A 22,804-nucleotide genomic window follows, 5' to 3' on the forward strand; every position below is an offset into this window, starting at 1 on the left:
GAGAAAATACTGATTTTCCTAAAAATAAGAAAATTAGAAAAGTTGATGACGAGGGTTTTCAGCGGCCTCCTCGCCATCTTGTTGCACGAGGTGCGCCGAATTCTCCTACCAAACCAGAATCGAACAATAGCCTTCCTCCATTTTGGAGTGAAAAACCAGAGGAGGAATTGCCTCCCACCCAACCTGCGGTTACTTCACCTCAGAGGGTGAAAGAGAAAAATGATCTCGTGGAGCAACCCGGAGACGGTGCCCCCCCCCCTACTGAAAGCTCTAAGAATTCAAAAAGAAAGATACCATTCTTTTTTGTAGAGCCCAAGGATTTTGAATTCCTGACGTCCTTAGTACAAGCTACTGTGCCTACGGCCATATGTAGGATGAAGAGCAAGTTTCTGCGTATAGAAATGCAGACAGAGGAAGATTATCGTTCGGTGGCCCAAATTTTAAATAATCAGGGCGCCGAATATAAATCATTTAATCTAAAGCAGGATCGGCCCGTAAAGGCCATACTACGCGGCTTGCCCAACTCTGCAAAAGCAGATAAAATCAAGTCTGAACTACAACTCTTAGGTTACTCTGTTATAAATGTAACGCAACTCCGTAGACACAGGTCCCGCTATCCCATGCCATTATTTTTAGTGCAATTAAATCCATCTTTAAACGTTTACGATATCTTCGAAGAAACATCAATGTTCGGAATAGAGATAAAATTTGAAAAACATATCGGGAAGAAGGGGCCGAGCCAGTGTTGGCGCTGCCAAGGCTTCTTCCATAGTTCCGCAGTGTGCACACTGCCAATCCGGTGTCTGAGGTGCGCCGGCCCGCATTACGCGTACCAATGCACCAAAGACCCGGAGGAAGCTAACACCTGCGCGAACTGCCTTGGGCGGCACGCAGCCAACTGGTTTCACTGCCCCAGAAACCCAGCAAATAAAAATAAAACCCCCCATATTAGATCGGATAGCGGGATTTCAAAATTTGTACCGGCTCCGGTTAAAGCTCCACATAGCAGCACGGACCCCTCATTTAGTGATGTCGTTTCCGGACGGAAAAATCCCGGACTACCATCATCTACTAAGGAACAGAAGCAAGCACCTGCATCGAAGCAAGCTCCGAAGCAAGCGCAGAAGCAGAGTCCTCTCCTCCAGCCAGCACCACCGGCCCAGGCTCCAGCCCCGACTGTAGATGATGGCAGCTGCACAGATACCCTCCGGAGCGTCTTCCAAATCGCCTCGGAATTCGGTATTGAACACAAGATCCTCCTTGAAGCTTTTAGAAATGCTCTCCCTAGGCTCCGAAATGTCTCCACGGGGCCTGAGAGAGCATTTTATATTTACGAGGCATACTGTGGCCTCCTAAACTAAAGGCTTCAAGTTCAACTGTGCAACTAGTGAAGATACTCTCCTGATCTCCTACTGGAATGCCAATGGAATCAAGAAGAAGATTCACGAAGTCCGGGATTTTATTAATGAGCATCACATGGACCTCTTCCTCGTTCAGGAGACACATCTGGTTGAGGGACTTAGTGCGAACATCGCGAATTATTTCTGCTACCGAAATGACAGAGAGGTATGCATCAGTGACACTGTTCGTGCTAGTGGCGGTACTAGCATATATGTAAAACGCTCCCTAAAACATTCTAGGATACCCACGCCACCACTGGAGGCCTTAGAAGCGACTATAGTACAAATTCATATTCCAAATTGTCCCCCAATAGCAGTAGCGTCCTGCTATATGCCTCCGAGACAGGGACCCGCATTTATCTCTGATCTCAGAAAATTAAGTGGTGTTGCAAATAACCTGATTATCGCAGGAGATTTAAATGCCCGTCATAGAAGTTGGGATTGTGTCACTGCCAACAACTATGGCGATAAACTCAAAATTTGGGCTCAGGACGCCCGTATCCAAATTATTGCGCCAAACACACCTACCCATTTCCAGTTTCCTGGGGGGTTAGGTGCTCCTTCCATTATTGATTTGGCCTTATTTAAAAATATTCCAGTAGATTATTCGATCGAAGTGATTCCGGAATTGTCCTCTGACCATTATCCGGTTCACCTCCCCCTTAAAACATCCAAAATTAACCAAAATTTACCGGCGCAAGTCTCCACAAATTGGGACAACTTTCGGTATGTCTTGGAAAATGGTATTCTCCCCCCTATCAAAATTAACGATAATCAGGAGGTTGACTTAGCCATTGAAAGGCTCAACGAAACCCTAGGAAGCGCATTTACAGCAGCTTCCAAACCCAAATTCAGGCAAAATTATTATAAATTACCTGATCACATTAAAGATAAAATCAAAATTAAAAACCGCCTTCGCAGGGATTGGCAAAATACACGTTTGGAAAACTTTCGAGTGCAACTGCGAAGGATCCAGAATGAGATCAAGTCTGACATTAAGAAATACACAGACGAAAAATACGCAAACTATCTTAAGTCCTTAAAGACTTCTGATAATAGCCTCTGGGTTGCTAGCGCACGGCTTCGCAAACCAAAACACGACATTCCCCCCCTAATGGGCACGGTCAATGACCGGATGGCATTAACAGACACCGAAAAGGCTGAATGCATAGCAGACAGCCTTCAAACACAATTTTCACCTAACACTGGACTCATGTTCGATTCCTGTGCAGAGCACACGCATGAAGTCCAACACCAAGTTGAAGAATTTCTCTCCTCAGATACAATTTCTGAGGAACCCATCACCACAACAATGACTGAGATTTCTGCCTTTGTCAAAAATCTCACCCCTGCAAAAGCACCTGGCCTGGATAGGATTTCTAATCGCATGATTAAAAATTTACCAGTAAAATTCATATTTTACCTAGCAGTTTTGATAAATTCAATGCTAAGGCTAAAATATTATCCTCATAGCTGGAAGAATGCATTAGTCATTCCTATTCTAAAACCTGGAATGGACCCAAAGGTCCCTCAAAATTATAGGCCGATCAGCCTCCTGCCTTCACTTAGTAAAATTTACGAAGCTATACTGCTTAGATACCTGAATGATTTCTGCCGAAACCGAAATATTATTATTCCTCAGCAATTCGGTTTTCGTGCTAAACACTCAACTCAGGCCCAGCTACTGAGGGTAGTTGAAATCATTCATACAGGATCTCGCAGTGGAAAGCCCACAGCTATTGTTTATTTAGACGTAGCAAAGGCTTTCGACAGGTGTTGGCATATCGGAATTTTATTCAAGCTCATGCGACTTGAAATTTCGGCTAATTTTGTGCACATAATGCACTCTTACCTCACTAATCGTACCTTTTCTGTTAAAGTTAAATATTCTGTCTCTTCTCCTCGTCCTATCCTGGCGGGGGTGCCTCAGGGAGGAATTCTTAGCGCTACGCTCTTCAACTTGTATGTAAATGACATACCACAAGCACCAAGTGTCGATCTAGCACTCTATGCAGACGACACAGCCATCATTTCACAGCACTCAACATTACATGCCACTCTCAATCACCTACAGCTGTATTTAACAGACTTGGAGTCCTGGCTCATTACCTGGAAAATCAAAATTAATGTCGCAAAAAGTGCCGCCAGAGTTTTCTTTTCCAGAAAGAGGAATGTCCATAGTCAACTCCCTCCACTCAGATTATTTGAAGAAAATGTACCCTGGGTGGACTCCTACAAATATCTGGGAGTATATCTAGATGCGAAGCTGCTCTGGAATACACACATCAACTATGCAATATCCAAAGCAAGAACAACAAGAACTCAACTGATGTCCCTTCTTAAAAGAACCAGCAACCTCTCTCTCAATAACAAGATCCTACTGTATAAAAGTACCATCCTTCCAATCCTGACCTATGCAGCTGTCGTATGGTCAACTGCTGCCAATAGCCACCTGAAGAAAATCCAAGTATTCCAGAGCGTCACGCTTCGTATTCTGACAAATGCTCATTATTTCGTCCGTAATGAAGTGCTTCATAACGATCTCAAAATTCTACCCCTTGATGCCTTTTTCCGGCAAAATTCGGCCAAATTCTTTAACAGATTAACACAGATCGAAAACCCAGTCTTGCACTCACTTCCTGCTTATGATCCAGCTGAGCCCAGCTCAGCTAAGCGACCTAGGAGCGTTCTAGATAGAACTTTTAACATCTTTCCTAGGAAGCCAAAGCGGAGGTGTCTGCTTGACTAGGAATTCTTTCTAAAAATTTTTTAAATTAACAAGCACTTCACGGGCCTAACCCGACGACCCTTAACTATTTCTATATTTCCTCATGCCCGCCGGACCTAATTCGGCCTCGTTTCTCGGTTTCATATCCGTGCTGCTATAGGTAACATGCTCCTCCACTTGCCAAGACCTCATCTTTTCATAAAACACGGTCCAGACAACTTAAACTCAAAATTATAATTGCTTTAAAGATTCTTAATATTTTATTAAACAACTTAAACTAGTGCTATTAACATCTAAATAATTATTCTAATCATTAAAATCTAACTCCCTCATATGCTACTCCAAACACTTTTATTATATGAATTTTTGATTCCAGCAAACTGCATACAAATGTACAAGCTTGCATATCTTCAAACAGGTAATTTTGTTTAATCCTGTCCCTATTTTTATTTCTTTCCCTTTTTAATCCACCTCTCCTCTCCAACTTAAACCACTTTTCCTCGCCTGTCTTCCTTTAACTCTCTTAAAACTTCTCCGTCTTTTTCACAGTTAACTTTCTTCACGGTTCTTTCCGCTTCAAAAGTTGCTCCTATTCTTCCTTCGCCACGGGCGGTAGAACTTTTTCGCCTCTTGAACTCTTTCCCCCCTTCTTTTCGTTCCTCCATCCCTTGCTCCGAGCTTTAGTCGCAAGACTCTCTCCCCCCCCAGCCCATTCCCAAGGCATTAGCAACTACTGCGGTTTTCCGTATTACCTAATATACCTTTCCCAAGCCCTGGAAAATTATGTTTCCCGGCTGATTGTCTTCCAACCTTTCCGATTCCATTAATGCAACGCATTCAGGAATTCGCCTTTATTCATCACCTCTCTCTCTTTCAATCTTGTAAAACAGGTTGAAAGCAGAAAGAATTTTTCGTCCTTAGTGTGGACTCCTAATTCATTTCCTTCCCCGTAAACCCTTAATGGTTTCCTTCATTCCCCTTTAGCCAGTGCTTTTTCTTAATCACTTCAGTTTTCTTAACGAAGTTGTGGAGGTAATTGCATTAAGTTGCAAAGGTACTCCGGAAAATATCGCCTTGGGCCTTGGGCCGAACTGGAAAAAAAAAAGAAAGCTTCTAGAGGAAGGCACTGAAGAGCGAGCCCGCACACGAAGGAGGATAAATCAAACAAGAATCTACGCTACTTTCCAGGACTGGGCTCAGAAAAGAATGTCCGAATATCACAAAGATAAGTAAAATTTTATGTTACTTTGCAAACTTAAGTTAATCTTTCATTCTTACTGCAAGTGGCAGATTTCAAGAAGTTTTACCTCATGCGAGGTCTACCTTTATCGCCAAAAGGGCGAGAAATGAGTTGTTACCGATTTTGGTATTATGTTTTTCAATTACTCGCGTGTAAAACTAAAGTTGATGTATAATAGCGATGTGTAAAGACTTAAATATTGTAAAAGTTAGTGTATAAATTTTATTTAAAACATTCTGGCAAGAAAGAAGTTTTAGTCTGAAAGACTTTTTGAAATGTAGTATTTCAATGTAGAAAGAATTGGCACTTGCTTTGAAAAGAATAGAAGTTAACAATGTACTACTAATGTATGTTGTCAAATGCGTAAAATTAACGGCATGTTAATATGTTCTTATATACAATGTGAACTGTTATTTTAAATGTTAAGAAATACCGTGATATGGTAAAAGTGAAAGTAATGTTAAAATTTTTTTTTATTCGTGTGACTGTAAAAAGACTAAATCATGGTGAATATGTGTTAAAGGTTGAATGAATGTAGTTAGGCTCTCTGACGCTACACTTCAGAGTTAGCCACTTTCACAATAGTACCTCAGAGTTTAGAGTTGAAGTTAGGGTGTGTTACGAGGTCTTGGTATGTTGAATTTTTAACACGTTAGTGTTTTGATTGTAGGAGGAAGTGTTGAACACGTATACATAAACACATTCGTGTTTGGTGTTCTTTTACAACACATGTCAGAGAGCACGGGGAGAGATAATTAAAATAGTCATGAATGAAATAAAAATGTTAAGAGAAATATAAATATGCATGTTACTTGCCATTTCATTGTGTAACATTTCATTAAACTAGTTTTCCTTCCAGATCTCTGGAAGGAACCAGATTTGAATAAAAGCTCCTGTTTAGATGCAGTACAGATGAAAAAATTGCGTGTCCTGGGAGCTGCTATTGTAAAAACAAATTTCTTTCTTTTAAATTTCTAGTTTCTAGTGAAACATGTTTGTAAAAGATTGGCCTCGCGTTAGATTCTAGAGCTAAAAGTTTTCAACAAGGTTGTTTTAGACCTCAGTTTCAAACTAATTAACTCTGGCGGGAAGTATGTAAGGATCTTAAGTTTTACTAACGTTTACTTTATTTTAAATCTTTACTATCACTTCTTATTTTCTACTTCCGGCCAGAATTAAAAGCGTTAACGTATTTATGCAAAATTTGTCTGGCGAACGCCAAGTACTTAAGTTGTGGCTTTTTGCCAAGCGAGAGAGACGAAGCAGTTAGTCGAAGCAGGCCGCTTACCTTAGAAGTTTTACTCAGTTGCAGGCTGCCTTCCAGGCCAGAGGTTTAATCCTCTTGATAATTTTAAACGTATTGTAGTGTTAACAGTTCTCTGTACTACATACGGCTTCCTGTTAATATAAGGCCAATCTTCCACGTTTATTATTTCAAAGTTAAGTTAGCGTTTAGTTATATTTTTATATTCTTACGTTTAGACCACAAGTAGTGGGTCTTTGTATTCCGAAGTACGGAAATTATTGTAAATAGAGAAAAATAAAGGGTTTTGTATACCCTTCTTGTGTATCCTGTCTACTTCCCACAGTTATTGAACATAGCTTTAGTAAGCTCTCTGTTCCGAGTCAGGTCCTTGCATGTTCCCGAAGAAAGTAAGATGGAACGTTGAACCTGATAATATTTATAACAAATACAAAATAGTTTCAAGAGAAATAAATGGTCTTTAAAGAAAGGGAAGTTTGTCAAGAGAAGGGAGGGGAAATGTTTGCTTTAATGCTACAGCTTTTAAAAAATCCTGTCACGTATATTTTCTTCATGTTTTACTAAGCAGGAAAGTGCCTTTTTGATTCTACGAGCAGGAAATGCTTTTATTGAAACACAGAATTTCCAATGGGATTTGAAGAATCTGAACGCCTTTTGTTTCCCATGTGCTATAATCTACATGAAGATACAATCTTAGGAAGCAGCTTCGATGAACGTGACTTTGATTGAAGTTTCATTTACATTAACTGATCTTTCTTTACGTAGAATAAACTTATATAAAACTGAATTCTGTTCAGGTGCATTTTATGTTTATATTTTCAGCAAACGAAGAATTTTTCTCTTCTGGCATATCATGTTTTCGTTTCGCCTCTGCTATACAATATGACAAAAACAGTACCTAAAACACATCCTTTGATCACAATGATTTCCAAAGAAAACTTTCACACTATTTCAAAAGGATAATGAGACATTTTCATTCTACAGAAGTAACTGGTTTCGCTCCGCATTTACTGTTCTCAAATGCTTAATTCCATTATGTTTATCAAACCACAAGAAGGACATAATTCTGGAATTTATGAACAATGTTAAGACAATTGTTTTGCTTCATCTTAAGAAAAGTGAAGTGTACAGCTATTAAACTTCTGTTTCATGCTGGCTCTTACCGCAAAACAATGAGGAAGAAACACAGGCAGAGACTGGAAGAAAGAGATTAGGTTGTGTTAGGTTATATGAGCATGTAAAAGCACACAAAAGCTATCCGCGTAAGGAGAAGGATAACTTCGTGGAAGACTTTCTAAGATAAACGGGATCGTATATGCAGGGCGTTTCAGAATTATTATTCAGAAATATGCATGAAGGCCGAGCACACGATAATAAACAATAATATCATATAGGAACATAGAAGTCGTATGCACAACCCAGAAAAGCAAGAGAATGCTGAACGTCAGGAGGAAGTCTGGTCAGCATGAAGCGATAGAAAGCGTTATTTGGATTACCAGACCTCGGGTTACATGAAAAACTTGGTGTATGAAATTCTTCTCGAATCGGACATGAACTTATTGACATGCGTCGCTGCTGATATATCCGGCGTATTTTGCGGCGTTTTCGCAAGACGGTGACCAGACAAAAGTCCACTGGACGAATGCGCACGCGACAAAAGCCCACAAAAAAAACCCCTTTGAGATAATTGCCCACGCGACTAATACCCACGCCGATGAAAGCGCACATTGATAAAAGCCCACACAGATAAAAGCCTACATTGATAAAAGCCCACACTGACAAAAACCCACACCGATATATATGCTACGTTAAAATTAATATTTTTTCCCTTTTCGCTTTAGCTTCACAAAGCAGATTCATGAAGAAAGATAAAATAAAAAATAAATTAAATTAATAAAAAATAATTGAGCAATAAATTTAAGTAGCGAAACACATTTCATTTTGGACTCCGGCTGAATTAAAATCCTATATGTATACAGAACAGAGAGTCAATCAAAATAATATAATTAAAAACATATACATGTATGTGTAACTTTGTTTTTATATTTACGCGACAAATGGAAGTGTCCTCGTATAAGTCCGACAAAGGGAGGAGAAAGGGAATACTGACCACACTGCTTCTTTTAATTATACAAAATTATAAGGATTTTAAAATGTATGTAAATTTTCATCATATACAGAGAATAATTTATGAATAATTTAACACTGCAGAAAATTTTGCATATAATGAATTTAATATGGAGAATTAAAGCCTAACTTTCATTTCAACGAAAAAAATAAAAGTACCATATTCTATTATGATTAAGAAAACATTTGTGTGCGCTATCACAAACACTGTTTTAATAGTGAATTAAAAGCATGGTTTCAAATAATCTAGTTAAATTTTGATAACTTGGATTTTAAATAAATTAATTTCATTCCCACTTGAAATTTCCTTTTTAATCATAATAATTATTATTCGTAAAATTTTTCAGGAAGTCATAGCTATTTTGGATTTCCTGAAAATGTGTGTTGTTTTTAAATGGGCATTCGTCTTGTGGGCTTTTGTCTTGCAGTTTTCTAACTGGCCGCTGGCTATTCAGACGGGAAACCATTGCGTTCCTTTTCTTTTGCCCCAGCTGTGTGAAAAAGCAGTTAAAGAGAGGAAAGCCTTGCTTGATTGCTTTATCCCTTATCGAACCTAGGGTGCCAAAGAACGGCCTCAGAAGGCATGGAGGTAGGAAAGGAAGGAGGGGCCAGTCGGCACTAGAAGTGAAGCACTACTTTGAAGCTTAGGTCACCAAGCTTAGGGGTGTTCTTTGTTTACATTCAGAAGCTCGCTTGACACGGTTCTGATAGTATTTCGACACACGACAGTTCCATACAAATCGAAAAAGGGACACTTTCGCATGAAAGAAACATTCATAGTGTGATGGATAATAGCAATTTGTATAGTTTAGTGACATTTACGCAAAAATCACTACTTGGTTATTTTTCGATAACTAACAACAGCGCCATTTTGATTATGAATTTGTTTTATAAAATTCTAAGCTGTTGAACTACAAAAATATAGATTTTAAGAAAAATGTTATGCTTAAAGAATGAAAAATACCTTACGGTACATTTAAAATTGTATACGTCTTTCGATACCCTTGATAGAGTATTCGCTACTTTTATTTTATTTTCCAAACGTCAAAATGTTTTAAATAAAACAATTTTTTTTCACATCCATATATTATTGTTGCATATTATTGCAAAAAGCATGTATCTGCCTTTGACAAAATACATATATATTCATTAAATTATTTATAAATGTATTTGAAATGAAGAATTTATTCACTAATAAACAACTGTGAAAGTACTGTGAAGAAATATAATTATTAAATGTATCTAATTTATAATGATTATAAGTGTTAGCTAAATATATAATAACCTTAATATTGAATTGCAAACATAAATTGAAATCCTGTTGACAAATACGATGTAAAACTATTTAAGCAAGAATTGTTCGTATTGGAAAGCAATCTGTTAAAAGGTATTGGAAAGCAAATGCTATGAGATGCGCACTTAAAAACGTAATAAAGAGTTTTGGAATATGTATTGTTGAAATGAAGGGTAAAAAAAAATCTGATAAGTATAATTAAAAGAATTATTCGCCTTACATTTTATAATAACTCAGTTACAAGTTTTAAATAATACTTTAAGAAAGTATTTTAGGAAGAAGCTCTATAAATAGAAAAGAAATAATGCATAATTTTAATATTAATAATACAATAAACTTTGATCTTAATTTTTGTACCTTAACCGAATAAAATCGAATTACCTTAATTTTTTTTCTAATGTAATTAACGAAAACTTGTGATAATATTTCATTCAAATTAAACCATTCTGAGAAAACTGTCCTGTGAAAAGTATAGCATTAAATTCCGTTCAGAATGAAATGTTGTTTAAAAATATGTTGTTTTCATACACTTAGGACTCTGAAGTGTTGTAGAAAAAGAAAATATATACATTTATATGTATATTTACGACGTAATTACAAAATATTTACATCCGAACGCGTCAAATCCCATTGAACTCAATGGTAAATGACCCAATGTTTTGGTCACCACGTTGGGATCGCCGGTGCTTCAGAGCAGGGTACGGAAGAAACTTGTTTAGGGCAACTCCATCTTACTTCCTACTTCCATGTCAGAAGGGACCAAGGTCCGTAGAAAGAACAGGTTAGCTCACTTGGAGTAAACAAACGAAAAGCCAGCAACTCGTTCGGCTGTGACGTCACTGAAGTTCGCCGTAGTATCTCCTAATAGTAGTTTCGTATTTCCATTTGAAATATTTTCTGTTTTTCATCGGAAAAGTAAAAATTCTAATATTTGGAGTTAAAACTTAATTACCTAAAATATTGTTTACTGTATAGAATAAGTTTTAATTACGAAAAGTTCCCTCAGTAATTTATTGTTTCATCAAAAATCTTCCAAACTTCCTTACAGAATTTGCTATTCAAGATTCAGCTGTTTATACCGTTACTCATTTTAGCTTCAACAGACTGAAAACCCACATTTCACAAGAACTGGAAAATATGTAGTGTAGTCAGAGCTTAAATTGTGCCGGCTCCGGTACTTTTCAGTTCATGGGATAAAGGATAATTCTAGTCGGAGCGTATCGGAGCCCTACATAAGAAGGCTCCGGCACTTCTTTTAATTAACGGAACTACAATTTCAGTGGAAATTTAATCTCAAAAATTTTATTTTTAGCAGCAATAAAATTATATTAAAAATCGCTTATTAAATGTTAATTTACCTCTTTACATTTTATTGAATTATTTTAATAAATAATAATCAATTATTAATTAATGGTTAGATAATAATTAATCAATATTAACTGCTAATATTAATTAAATAATTATTTATTAATTTGATAATAAGTAACTATTTAATTTTTAAATGATAAATTATTTTAATAGTCATTTTATTTATTTATTTACTCTTGTTCCTCTTTACTAACGGTCTTCCATAGGGTTCCGGCACTTCTAATTTTAGAAATTAAACCCTGAGTGTAGCGATATAGAAGAAATTCAAATTAAGAATATTTATTCTATAAAGCTGTACAAACTTGTTCCTAATGTTTGGAATCTAATTTGGCTAAAATTTAAATTAATTTTATTTTGCTAAAGTCTACTTTCGGTCTTATTGTTTCTGCAGTACTTGTTTCATTTAGAAATCTTAGTTTACTTGTGGCTTTTTATTATTACTTTTTTTTTTCAGATTAACTCGCATGAGCTTTTCCTGTAATATATGATTAATTTTAATAGATTAAAAAAAAGAAATTGCATAAAATTATAAGTCGCTAGATTCTAAAACTTGTTTGTAATTTCTTGATGTAAAGCAGCAACAAGAAACATAAACAAATGAACTATTCAAGCTAAACTGAAAGGAAATGTAATACTTAATCAGCAGACTCTTTAAAATCAGCAGCTGCATTATGTAATTCTATATAAAAATTGAGACTGAATTTTAATTTAAATCTTAATTCTTTGAATTTTACTTTTTAGCAAAGATAAAAAATAAAAATTTCTAAAAGTATTCAGATAGAAGATGTTAACTTTTTATATAAAAAATGAGTAAAAGATATTAAAAGAATAGTTGCATATCCTCTATTATGTTTTGCTATTAATATTGTATATTTAGAATTTTATCTTTTAGGTTTCTATATTTATTTCACTTATGTATTGTTTAATTTATAAAAATAATAACGAAATGAAACATGTAGTCCTTTTCTGGATTGTCACCCTCATTTTTTATTTCAGAGAAGTTAATAGGTGGTGTGCAGGGGCGTAGCTAGAGAGGGGCAAGAGGGGGCATCTGTTCCCGGACGCAGAATCCAAGGGGCGCCAAAGTGATGTTACAACATTTTAGAATTAAATGTTTTCCATCTTTGGCAAGCAGTAGGGGGCGCTAAATCTTCAGTTGTACCTGGGCGCTGAAAACCCTAGCTACGACTCTGGTGGTGTGGTGTGTGTGATTATGGCAAAGCCTCGAGGACTATGCGCCTGAAGGGAGGGATGCCTTCGTGGAGGACTTTCTAAGGGAAACTGGCTCGTATACACGTTATACATGGGGAAAACCACGAAAACGCCCATTCAGCCAGCCCGTCCGCAGGATTCGAACCTCGGACCGAACTATCAGTGTTCAGCGACTTTACCGCTCGGCCGCTGGTGGGCAGATATTAATAGGACTGAATGATGTATGTGTTTGTTTTGGTATCAAAAAAGAAATATGTTTGTATAATAACTTAAATATTACATTTCATTTAGCATATTCAGTTTAACCATTCTATGAATTAAAAAAATTAGAGTTATCAGTTTAGTTGTGGAAAAATATCATTCATACACAGATAAATGCACTCATAAAAACATTATGCTGCCATAAAAAAGGCTGGATGTTTATTTAATATGATGACCTGTGTACAATATCCCCACAGACATAATGATTACATTCGTAGATACTAGCAAAATATAATTCTGCAGGTAAATTTATATAATTAAATGCAAAAGTCAAAATTGGTACTAACTTTTAAACACTACATTCAACAAAATCTTAGTAAATATGGATCTTAATTTTATAAATGAAATTTTGTATGAAATATATCATGGTGCACTGTATAGTAATGGAATGCAAACTTTAAAACTATAATAAATAAAATATTTGCTTAAGTTATATTATTCATTCATAATGCAAATCATAACAAATTATAAGTACAGATAGAAAATGAAATTTTATATTTTACAAGAATTTTAGCATATTTTTTTTAAACGTTTCTATATTCTTAAATCATACATTTCCTAAATTTTGATTGCATTTAAATGCATGCTGTGTATTACTCTGTTTTCAAATAATATAAAAGAAAAAAGCCTTAATAATTAGAAAATTAATATTGCTGAAGGAATTGCTTTACTATCTTTGCAAAATTACTGTAACTAAATTATCCAGAACTGATAGCCTTAAGTATAATAATATAACTTAATTTGCTCGCCAAATGAATTTTGGACTTCTAATATGTTGCTTTCTGTACTCTGCGGTGTTGTTAGTCCTTCTTATTGCCTACATGTACCCCGTGTATTAATGATATTGTATTTCTGGCGTGTACCATATTAACAGTACAATAGGCTCAAATTCTAAGTAATTGACAAGCTGAACACTGGTGGTTTGACTTCAATTCCTGGAGAAAAGGCTGGTTGCAGGGCCATTTTTCCATGTGTAACACGAGTTAGTTAATGCAGTGAGCTACATACACATAATTTAAAACTATTTAAGCATATTTATATGCATCTGTCATAATTCACAACAAAACCGTTGGCATTTAAATACACCTAATAAAATGCATAGAAGTTTCTATATATATTAATGAATAAATTAATTTTAGTAACCCGAAAATTTAAGATAACTTGCACCAAATCAAAAAAACACTATAAGTTTCTATACCTATGAAATAATACATTTTGCTGATTATTTTTTATTTTGCTTGCATTATTGGCGCATAATGCAATCGCGCAGTGCGTACCAACCATTATACTACATAAATGTAATTATATTTGAGAGGAAAAAAAAAAAACCGAATGAGTTTTCACAGTCGCGCACAAGCTTACATTCAGCTTAAATCAATGCAAAAATCTATGTTGATTTGAGGAGAGAAAACTCATGGACCTTATAAGAAATAGACTAACCCAAATGGCTTTTCTCCCTCGTCTGAGGCGTTCCCGGCTGTCACCTTGATCACATCCGGAGGAGTAGGGACGACATTCAGAAATTTAACAGTGGTTGCCTATTGCAGCGTGTATAAGTGTCAAGATAAAGCTGGTTGTAGCGCTTCATTTCACAAATCAGAATTTCTACATATTTTTATTTTTGAAATTGAGATTGATTTTTAAAAATTTAACATATTTATCAAGCATAATTAACATTCCAAATAATTATAAAGCTATTGCAAGCTTTCAGGGCTGGATATTTTTTTAACTTTTCCTATGCTGTAAGGAAATTTGTAACTAATTCTTTTAGAAAATAATATTTTAAATCTAAACTAATAGAAAATTTCAAACAAGCAATTTTTCTCTTGCAATTTTTATGCTTTTTATTGGTGTAAATAAATAAAAAATACTAAAATATTTAAAAACGAGTTTTTGAAAGTTTTGTTTAAAATTCTAATTTGTGCTGCTTTTTTAAAATTATAGATGAGTATTATATCACAATTTCTATAAAGGATTTTTATTTCAATTATATTTCATAATACATCATAGTGATAAATTCTTTTGACTGCTTAAAAGTTTTTATACATTTAATTCTAATATTAAAATTGTATTTAACCGTAATCATTAATTTTGCTTGTATTTTATTGTGATTATTTTTTAATATTTATTTTTATTTCTGCATAAGATTTTTTTTATTTACTGTTAATTTAATTTATTAGCGCAAGGGGACGGTAGCTTAGAAAGTAGTTAGTTTCGGAGCGGCATTTTGGGCTGTTTTACTATAAATGTCCCTGTCTCCTTGCAAATTGTTGTTACCAAATATTATCGCCCTGTATTTTCATATTTAAAGAAATTAAATAATGAAGATTCTGCATGAATACATGTATGTTTCTCGCACTGTGACTAAAACGACAGTATCTAGAGCCATCAAATTTTTAATAATGTAATCCTCCACTCGAACATGGGCATCTGGACGGCCGAATTTCAAATTTGTTTTAATCTATTTCATATTTTGTAAAACTTTAATAAATTTTTGATTAACAAACTCAACGAGTTCAGAGCGAACACTGTACGGAAAATAACAGTTTTATCTCCACTGCGGAAATTCTAAAGATATGCTGTTTTCAAATGCATGTAGTTTACGGGCGAAGAACATGATATTCAATAAATATAGGTAACACACAAAACGTTAAAAAAAAGGTTCCATTGGGGCGTAAAATAAAATCTAAGTACTTCTAGATTTTATTTTACCTTCCCCCCCTTCACTAAATTCAGAAACTTTTATGCTCCGAATTTTATAAATTACTAAAATAAATATTCCACTTTAATGTTAATAATGATGATATAATCAAATAAATGATTGTTTTGTAATGCTATTATAGTTTTGAAAATCACTGCCTGAAAATGGTCATTAAATTTTAAAAAAATTATCAGATCTTGTTTAATTTTACCTTATTTATTTCAAAGCATCACGTACTATCAGTCTTATTTAATTTTACGTTATTTGTATGCAAAAATTAAGTTCATAAATTTTGTGCTTAGAGTTTTTACCGTTTTACCGAAGTAAATATGTTTGAACAAAAATTACGCGTGAAACAAATGCGCGAAATGCAGTAAAAAGTGCTTTAATGAGATATATTAAATCCTATTTGGAAAAAACTGTGGCTTTTATAATCTCATCACTATACAACGTATCACTTTTAATAATTAAAAAGCGTTATGTGATACAAAAGCCATAGGTTTCAGTGTTAAAGTAAACGAGATCGTCCCTACTCTTTCTTGCCGACATGTCGGTGACTCGCGCCCCGCCCACTGGGTTGGTCTAAGGCTCCTCTAAACATCTAAAAAAAGTATATAGGAGCCTTAGGTTGGTCTATCTCTTATAAGGTCCATGAGAAAACTTCAGTGACGTCACAGCCAATAGACAGCGAGAACACATTTTCGTTTGTTTACCCCAAGTGAGCTAACCTGTTCTTTCTACGGACCTTGAGAAGGGACGGGGTGGCAGAAGAGCAATTAAAGGATGGTCAGGAATAAATTCAAGAGGATTTTAAATGTTTTTTGTTAGTTTCTAGAAAATAACAATATCTGAAATTCCGCTTATAACTGAAGTTAACCCCTTTCCTTGCATTTCTTTAGTCTAGTTCATGAATAACTTTTTATCTAAGGATTTAGATAGAATTTTAATTATTTTAAAAATTTCAATAACTGGAAAACGAAAGGAATTAAATATTTCTTAACCATTTTTAATGGGATAATTCACTGTTTTTGCAGTAAAACTGCAGAGTGGAAAAATATGCTAGCTCCTGATTCGATAGTGTCTCTAACAACTTTTTGATGAACTAATTAAACTTGTTTGTTATATCGAAGTAAAGCCATTGTTTAAAAGTAAAACTACTGAACTATTTCTAAAAAAATAAATTATTACATGTATTAAAATTTACGTAAAAGTAATATTTTTCATTTTAACTTTCATATGGTTGAAAACGCAGCCATATGAAAGTTAAAATGAAAAAGAGGAAGCCATATAAAAGTTAAACTATTCGAATCATTTTAATAACGAAGGTTTCTGAATTCAAGAGGAAGAGAATTTAAGAACCATGAACCATTGTAAGAAAATTAATCTTGCACATTAAAAATAATTTTTATTTCAATAAAAATATTATGTAACTCGATTAACTGTAAACACTTAAAAATAAGTTCATTTTAATTTAAAGTAATTATTTATATACAAAAACTTTCAATGAAATAAATTTAAATAGCATTTAAAAACTGAATTTCACTGGAACACTTCTTTAGTAGGTTTTATGTTGAATATTATTTCACCTAGATCAGAGGTGTAGCTAGAGTTTTCAGCGCCCGGGGACAACTGAAGATTTTGCGCCCTTTTCTCTGTGCCAAGAACGGAAAGCATTTCATTCTAAAATTTCGTAACATCAATTTGGCGCCCCTTGAATGCTGCGCCCGGGGACAGATGTCCCCCCTTGCCCCACCCTAGCTACGCCACTGGGTTTATATTAGAAAACTTTTTTGTTTTTCTAAATCGAAAACAGCGTACACGATGACCGGAAAGTGATCAAGGAAAGACCCCCACTGGCGGGATATCCATTACTGATCACGTGAATCTATACATTATACGTAAAGTAAATACATTATATATCAAAATATAATGCCTGTGTCATTAAATATAATGATCATTCAAGGCATTATATATAATGACCCATAAAACCGAGTAAGAAAAATGAAAACGCTATCTCTTTCCTGAGAAATGCGAGCAAGGCGCATTACGCGTCGAGAAAGCTGATAGTCTTTCCCATTCTGTAATATTGTTGTAATGTTACTTTTTAATTAACCAAGAAAGCTTATGTTGAGTTTCAAAATAAATAGAAAAAAAAATCCTAACGAATGCTTAAAGCTATTTGACATGGTAATATTGAGCTTCACTCTGAATAGTCTGTCTCTCAAAAAATCATAGATCTAAGATAAAGCCTTTAGTTTAACAAACAATTTATGTTTTTAAACTCTGTTAGAAGCTTTTAACAGGTCCAGAAAAGCATCCACTGTATGAGCCGGCGGGTTTTAACCAAAGAACATCTATGTACATGCTAAGAACAATACATATTCTTTGATACAAGCACGGAGAATAAAGAAAATTGAGAAACTGAATAGTAGGCTACAGGAGCTTGTGTTCGCGGCGCTGCGGTTGTCTTTTGGCCATTCCCAAATAAACATTTACGAGCGGCTAAAACAAAGAATCAAGAATGCATCTGTTACATCAACTGTGGTGTTGCATGTTGTTACCTCGTTTGTATTAATAACGGTACACATTCACCCAGTTAGTTTTCCGTCAAGAGACGGAGCAGTTCGAATACCACAGCCAAGACCAAAGGATACTAATCATTTTTTGACGTAGCCTTATTTAACTGAAATTAAGATGAGTTCCATGTAATGTGACATCTGCGTTGTGAGATACTAGAAAATAAAATCATCAGTTGCTTTGAGTTTTTGAAAAATGGCAAATTTTAATCTGCAAGATTTATGTTTGACAACAATAACTAACAATTTCGAAGGGACTCTTGTAGCTTCTTTTGTGTCTGGAAATGCAACTCTGCAGAGACATCTGAACTTTTTCGGTAAGTTATATTCCGTACATTATTTTTGAAAATTAGATTTTCCGGTAAAATCCTAGGGTTTAATCCTAGTATCCGGTGCACACGGGATTTGGCTACTTTTGGCGATTTATGATGAGCAGTAAAAACGACACATATACGATGTAGTCAATAGTATATTTAGACGTTCTTTGGATAATTTTTGGTGTTGGTGATAATTTTCAAAATCGCGCCAAGGCTGCACCGTATACTAGGATTTTACCTTTTTTTTTTTTAAAATTTAACTGGTGACGCATTAAACTTATAATATTATTCATGATTTTGTAACATAAATATCCACCATATTTAAATGGCCTATCCACAAATTTCAAATAGTAGTTTTCTTGTCTTAAAAGCATGACTTTATATTATATTTTAGTACAGCATATATACATTCTGATACAGAACAGAATTTGGTAAAAATATATATTTCAGGTTGATTTTTTGGCACCATTCCTGTTTACGTCCAATGCCATTACAAGTGAAATAGCATCCAAAACATAATTAAAACAAATTATATGTAATATCAATAAACTCATTTTAAATCAAACAAGGAAATAAAAGAATGGAAATACATGTTATCTAATCTACGCAGTACAAAAAGGAAATATTGATTTACCTTATTTAAAAATTTGTTTGTTCAATATGTGTGACATGCAGAATTCCTTAACAGCATCTGGTAAAAGTATAGTTTAGGGCACCCCTTGGCGAAACTTGGCGATTTTTGGCGGTACATTGATACTGATTTTGTGCAATTCTTTGACTTGTTATTTTGGCTTGCAGAGCGGCGATTTTTGAGCAAACAATCGCTGCTACACAAAGCCAAAACAACAAGACAAACAATTGCACAAACTCGGTATCCATGTACACATTGACTTATTTTCACTTAAAAAAAAAATCCCCGAATTGCACAAAAATGGCATTGCGCACTCTTTTAACTTTATCTATGTACACGTTGGCCTATTTTCACTAAAAAAAAATCCCAGAATTGCACAAACTTGCATTGCACACTCCCTTTATTTTATCCATGTACACATCGATATATTTTCACTTAAAAAGTCAAAGGAGCACCAAATTCTATAATATAGGCAAACAAAAAATACATAATCTCAATAAAATACATTTTAAACCAAACAATAAAATAACATAAAAAAGGAAAAACATGTTATACATTTAAATACTACCAAAAGCAAATATTCACTTACCATGATTTTCGAGTTTGCTTCGTACACCCAGAGCCACGTAAAAATCAAAATATCATACTCAAATGACGTTTTTCAAACCAGGTACTCTTTCTGTTCGAACGCTTCACATAGTGACCATCTGAACCTTTCTTCCTACAAAGCCATTCAAATCCATCTAAACGGTTTTTACGTCTGACTAGACGCATATCCTTCCTATATACAGGACACTTATAATGGCTACTAAGTAAACCTTCATTTACACACCAGTCAATTAAAGTTCTTTTCTCCTTTCGCTCCAAATCGCACAGAAACTTCAAATTAGTCTTACTACATTCGGCCATTCTACCGTCTAATGAATCAAACCAACACACACCACAAAAACGCTTACAACACATCCCATGATTCAAAATTTCCCAGAATCATGCACCTGATTACATCACAATAGGGTTTCCATAACATTCAACTACTCAGGCCTTCATAAATGAAACAACAACTTGGCGATAAACCAAACAACAACTTCACCATAATACAAGGGTTACCTTAAAGTCTACTCAACCCCAGCATCCAAAAACTATTTAAACTTATCTAAACTATACTCTGCATACTGTACTTGCCACATTAATTAAATAAAGTAAAAATGAAAAATATCCTCTGCACTGCCAGACTGTCAGTAGCATTTCTTTCAAAAATCCCTTTTTATTACATCCCACATACCTTCCATAGTGTTGATCTCAGGTTTTGAAATCCGTAAATCTCACTGCGTAATTTACTGAGAGGTGAATGAAGACCTTTTAAATCTTCATTTGGTAAAAGTATAGTTTAGGGTAACCTTTGGCGATTTTTGGCGGTACATAGATACCGATTTTGTGCAATTCTTTGACTCGTTATTTTGGCTTGCAGTAGCAGCGATTTTTGGTGGAAAAATCGCTGCTACACAAAGCCAAAATAACAAGACAAAACAATTGCACAAACTCAGTATCCATGTACACATCGACTTATTTTCATTTAAAAAAAAATCCCCGAATTGCAAAAAAATGGCATTGTGCATTCCTTTGACTTTATCAATGTACACGTCGACATATTTTCACTTAAAAAAAAATCCTCGAATTGCACAAAAATGGCATTGTGCACTCTTTTAACTTTATCCATGTACACGTCGACCTATTTTCACTTTAAAAAAAAATCCCAGAATTGCACAAACTTGCATTGCGCACTCACTCTCTTTACTTTGTCCATGTACACGTCGATATATTTTCACTTATGAAGTCAAAGAAGCACCAAATTCTACAATATAGGCAAACAAAAATACATAATCTCAATAAAATACATTTTAAACCAAACAATAAAACATAAAAAAGGAAAAGCGTGTTATACATTTAAGCACTACCAAAAGCAAATATTCACTTACCATGATTTTCGAATTCACTTCATACACCCAGATTCACGTAAAAATAAAAATATCAATCATACTCAAATGACTTTTTTTAAACCAGGGACTCTTTCTGATCGAACGCTTCACATAGTGACCATCTGAACCTTTCTTCCTACAAACCCATTCAAATCCATCTAAACAGTTTTTACGTTCGACTAGACGCATATCCTTCCTACGTACAGGACACTTATAATGGCTACTAAGTAAACCTTCGTTTACACACCAGTCAATTAGAGCTCTTTTACCCTTTCGCTCCAAATCGTACAGAAACTTTAAATTAATCTTGCTACACTCGGCCATTCTACCATCTAAAGAATCTAACCAACACACACCACAAAAACGCTTACAACACATCCCATGATTCAAAATTTCCCAGAATCATGCACCCGATTACGTCACAATAGTGTTTCCATAACATTGAACTAGTCAGGCTACCATAAATGAAACAACTTGGCGATAAATCAAAGAACAACTTCACCATAATATAAGGGGTACCTTAAAGTCTACTCTACCCCTTCATTTATACACCAGTGAATGTTTTCCTTCCCAATTATTCCAAACTTGAGGTTAATCGTACCATTAGCAGGCATTTTACGGTGTTAAACCCAAAATAAGCAATATACTTCCTAACCAACATCCATACCTAAGTAGGCCCTTACAAATATTTTCCCATCAGTTGCAATCGCGCATTACAACTAATCATGTCATAACAGCGTTTCCATAACATTCAACCACTCAGGTTACCATAAATGAATTAACATCTTGGCAATAAACCAAGGAGTACCCTAAAATATAGACTAACCCAGAATTTTTTCTGTATTCACATAACATTTTTTTTCTGTTTTCGAATTTGGGTTACTTGTGTAATATCGCAACCACTTTAGTAGTTGCCAAACGCTGGCAACAATGCACATAATAGTTCTTTTTATAATCATATCCATTGTAAGTTACAATTTGAAAATTCAATGAATCGTCGGTTAGAGTAGACTTTAGGGTACCTCTTGTATTATGGCGAAGTTGTTTCATTTATCGTCAAGTTGTTGTTTCATTTATGGAAGCCTGAGTAGTTGAATGTTATTGAAACCCTATTGTTACATAATGAGGTGCATTATTCTGGGAAATTTTGAATCATGGGATGTTTCGTAAGCGCTTTTGTGGTGTGTGTTGCTTTTATTGTTTTAGATGGTAGAATGGCTGAATGTAGAAAGATTAATTTAAAGTTTCTGTACGATTTGGAACGAAAGGGAAAAAGAGAATTAATTGACTGGTGTGTAAATGAAGGTTTACTTAGTAGCCATTATAAGTTTCCTGTATGTAGAAAGGTTATGCGTTTAGTTGAATGTAAAAACTGTTTCAGATAGATTTGAATGGGTGTATAGGAAGAAAGGTTTAGATGTAGCAACTCCAACATGCGGATTCTATTTTAGGAAGTTTTTGGATGTTGTTAAGGAATTTTGTGTGCCACAGACTGTAAAGACGAAGGAACTTCTAAATAAGGTAAGTGGATATTTGCTTTTTGTAGTGTTTAAATGTATAACCTGTTTTACCTTTTTTATGTTATTTCATTCTTTACTTAAAATGCGGTTTATTAAGATTATATATTTTTGTTTGGTTATAGTGTAGAATTGGGTGCTCCTTTGATTTTTAAGTGAAAATAGATCGATGTATGTAAATTCAAGTCAGTG

General features: G+C 34.7%; 1 protein-coding gene across 3 annotated transcripts in view; it reads left to right on the forward strand.

The window, feature by feature from the left end:
• The first annotated feature begins 17,911 nt into the window (after window positions 1-17,911).
• LOC118202847 (uncharacterized) overlaps window positions 17,912-22,804 on the forward strand; it is an 82,779-nt gene continuing 77,886 nt past the window's right edge. Inside the window, exons 1-2 of one of the 3 annotated variants that reach the window (XM_085806664.1) lie at window positions 18,429-18,488; window positions 22,547-22,616. Coding sequence is in view for 2 of the 3 variants with exons in the window: in XM_085806663.1 (XP_085662789.1) it covers window positions 18,368-18,488 (121 nt within the window). In the remaining variant the exon portion in view is untranslated. Of the gene's footprint in view, window positions 18,489-22,546; window positions 22,617-22,804 lie in introns of all 3 variants that reach the window. The other 2 variants (XM_085806663.1, XM_085806662.1) reach the window with 2 other exon arrangements.

This window comes from Stegodyphus dumicola, chromosome 12 (assembly GCF_044657685.1).
Source record: "Stegodyphus dumicola isolate Sdum_Otavi_A_Nest chromosome 12, ASM4465768v1".
NCBI classification, from domain to species: domain Eukaryota; kingdom Metazoa; phylum Arthropoda; class Arachnida; order Araneae; family Eresidae; genus Stegodyphus; species Stegodyphus dumicola.